At 41.0% G+C, this 2,245-nt stretch overlaps 1 protein-coding gene across 1 annotated transcript in view; it reads left to right on the top strand.

The window, feature by feature from the left end:
- The window catches only part of LOC103198060 (keratin-associated protein 4-11-like), a 17,974-nt gene extending 17,499 nt beyond the window's left edge, over nucleotides 1-475 (top strand). Inside the window, exon 3 of the mRNA XM_042781112.1 lies at nucleotides 402-475. Coding sequence (XP_042637046.1) covers nucleotides 402-475 — 74 coding nt within the window. The remainder of the gene's footprint in view (nucleotides 1-401) is intronic.
- Nucleotides 476-2,245: the final 1,770 nt, after the last annotated feature.

The raw sequence follows: 2,245 nt of genomic DNA, 5'->3' as shown, positions 1-2,245 counted from the left end.
CACTCTGACCTGCGTCCAACTGCTTTTCATCAACAATCTTCTTTTGTTCACCTGTGAGCTGAATCATGTGCAGCCCACTGTGAAACCTCAGTGCCACTCATTCTTAGACTGAATTTGGCCTCCAAATACACTGCTTCTCCCACGTTTCTCTCTCTCTCCCAAATCAACACAAACTATGAATTTCCTCTGAAATTTGCCAACTAAAACCCCAATAACAATATTTGTTCTCTGCCAAATTTCCTCTTGCCTCTTAAATAAATCATAACTTTCCAGTCATAGAAATACAAATGCATGGTATTGCATTATTTTTCCTCCTTGAACTGTCATCCTCAGATGTCAATTGTTTCAATTGTTCTGCTGTTCTTCTCTGGAGAAAAAGGGTCCCACCTTTATTTGCTCAGTGCTCTCCATTCTGGTACAGAAGGATGCTTTCTTACAGCAAGCAGCTGGGACTCTGGCTGACGACATTCTCTAGATGAAGGAGCAAGCTCTGGGCAGGCCAATGTAGGATAGTTACAGCCTCAGAAGCAGCCTTGAACCAATCGATGGGAGTTTGTGGATAAATGCTGGCTGCTTCTCCTGTCACGAGAAGTGTGTTTTCCAGAGGCCCTCAGTGGGAATGAGTCCAAGCTTTTCACAGGAATAATCTGCTCTCTACCACCAGTTATCAGTTCATGAGTGCTGGAGTAGAACTGTACTCCATAGTGTTCTCAGTGGGTCCTTTTTATTGTTGTTGGAAGTAGATGTCCAGGTCTTCTTTCCAAGGCACCTCGGAGTAGACTCAAATCTCCAACCTTTTACCTAGCAAAACACAAGGCTATTGAGTTGATTCCAACTAATAGTGATTCCCATTGACTTTCCAAGGCTATAACTCTTTACTGGAGTAGATTGCCCCCTCTTCCTCCCATGGAGCAGCTGGTGGTTTTGACCTGCTGACCTTCTGGTTAGCAGCCAAATGCCTTACCCACAATGCCACCAGAACTCCCTAATTAGTAGCTGAGTGCATTAGTCATTTACACCACTTAGGGATTCCAATCTGTTCTTTAATCCACTCTGTATTAGCTTCTTCCCCCCCCCCTTCTTTGGCTCACTTCCCAAGTTTCCTACAGAGGTTCTTGGAATTATATCCTAAGTAAACTTGTTCTCAAAGCCCTGTTTCTTGAACTGCTCCTGTGGGAACACAATCTAAGACCAAACACTGCAAGTTTTAGTATTGTTCCCCTTCAAAATATTTTTAGCATGTTATATATGGTCACTATGGATTCATGGCCAACTTTTAATGAGTTTACTACCCACAGAAATACTACCCTAAAAAATACTACTACTAAGTCCTTTGAATATTTTGCTATTTATCCATTTTCTTGCACAGCTGTTGTTTTTAGATTCTTAAAAAAAAAAAAGAAAAAGAAAAAGAAAGAAAGAAAGGAAAACCAAACTCATTGTCATTGAGTCAATTCTAACTTCTAATGACCTCCATTGGATTTCCAAGGCTATAAATGTTTACAGAAGCAGATTGCCTCATCTTTCTTCCATGGAATAGTTGGTAGGTTCAAACTACCAACCTTTTGGTTAGCAGCCAAATGCCTTAACCACTATACTACAGAGCTCCTTGTTTTTAGACTAGCAGTCCTCAATGTATTTCCATATCATTTTATATGAGAAGTAGAGTACACTTCCATGAGTAATGTGGCCCATCACATTTTCAACCATCATCCCAAAGAAAACTGTATTTAAGGGGTGTCACCATAAGCTGAGTGTCTTAAGTTGGGTTCCATAAGTAGACCCTGAGACAATGATTCTCGTGCAATGATTTATTCAGAGAGTGCTTTCAGGAGAAACTTGTAAGAAGTAGAGGGAAGCACTATGGTAGCAGTTAAACCAAGAAGTGGCTTCAGTTGAATTCTATCCTCAGCTGACCCCATAAGCAGTTCTAGCATCTGAACGGTCCCTCCAGGAGACAATGTGACTGGGCCTTTGCACTTCCATATTATCATTAGCTGTGGGCCATCCCTAAAGAAGAAGGGGAAAAATGCTTGAGGTAAGGGGGCTCCACGAGAGCCAAGATATGACCTTGATTATCTCTTTCCTGAATTCAGAGACCACTTAAAGAATAGATTTGATGCATTGAACACCAATGACTGAAAACCAGAGGAATTGTGAGATGACATCAAGAACATCATCCATGAAGAAAGCAAAAGGTCATTTAAAAGACAGGAAAGGAAGAAAAAAACAAAATGGATGTCAG

This window comes from Orycteropus afer, unplaced genomic scaffold (genome assembly GCF_000298275.1).
Source record: "Orycteropus afer afer isolate SDZICR_OR568_19922 unplaced genomic scaffold, OryAfe1.0 scaffold00085, whole genome shotgun sequence".
In the NCBI taxonomy this organism is placed as follows: domain Eukaryota; kingdom Metazoa; phylum Chordata; class Mammalia; order Tubulidentata; family Orycteropodidae; genus Orycteropus; species Orycteropus afer.
The sequence above is the reverse complement of the archived record's forward strand: the minus strand, read 5'-3'. Positions and strand labels throughout refer to the sequence as shown.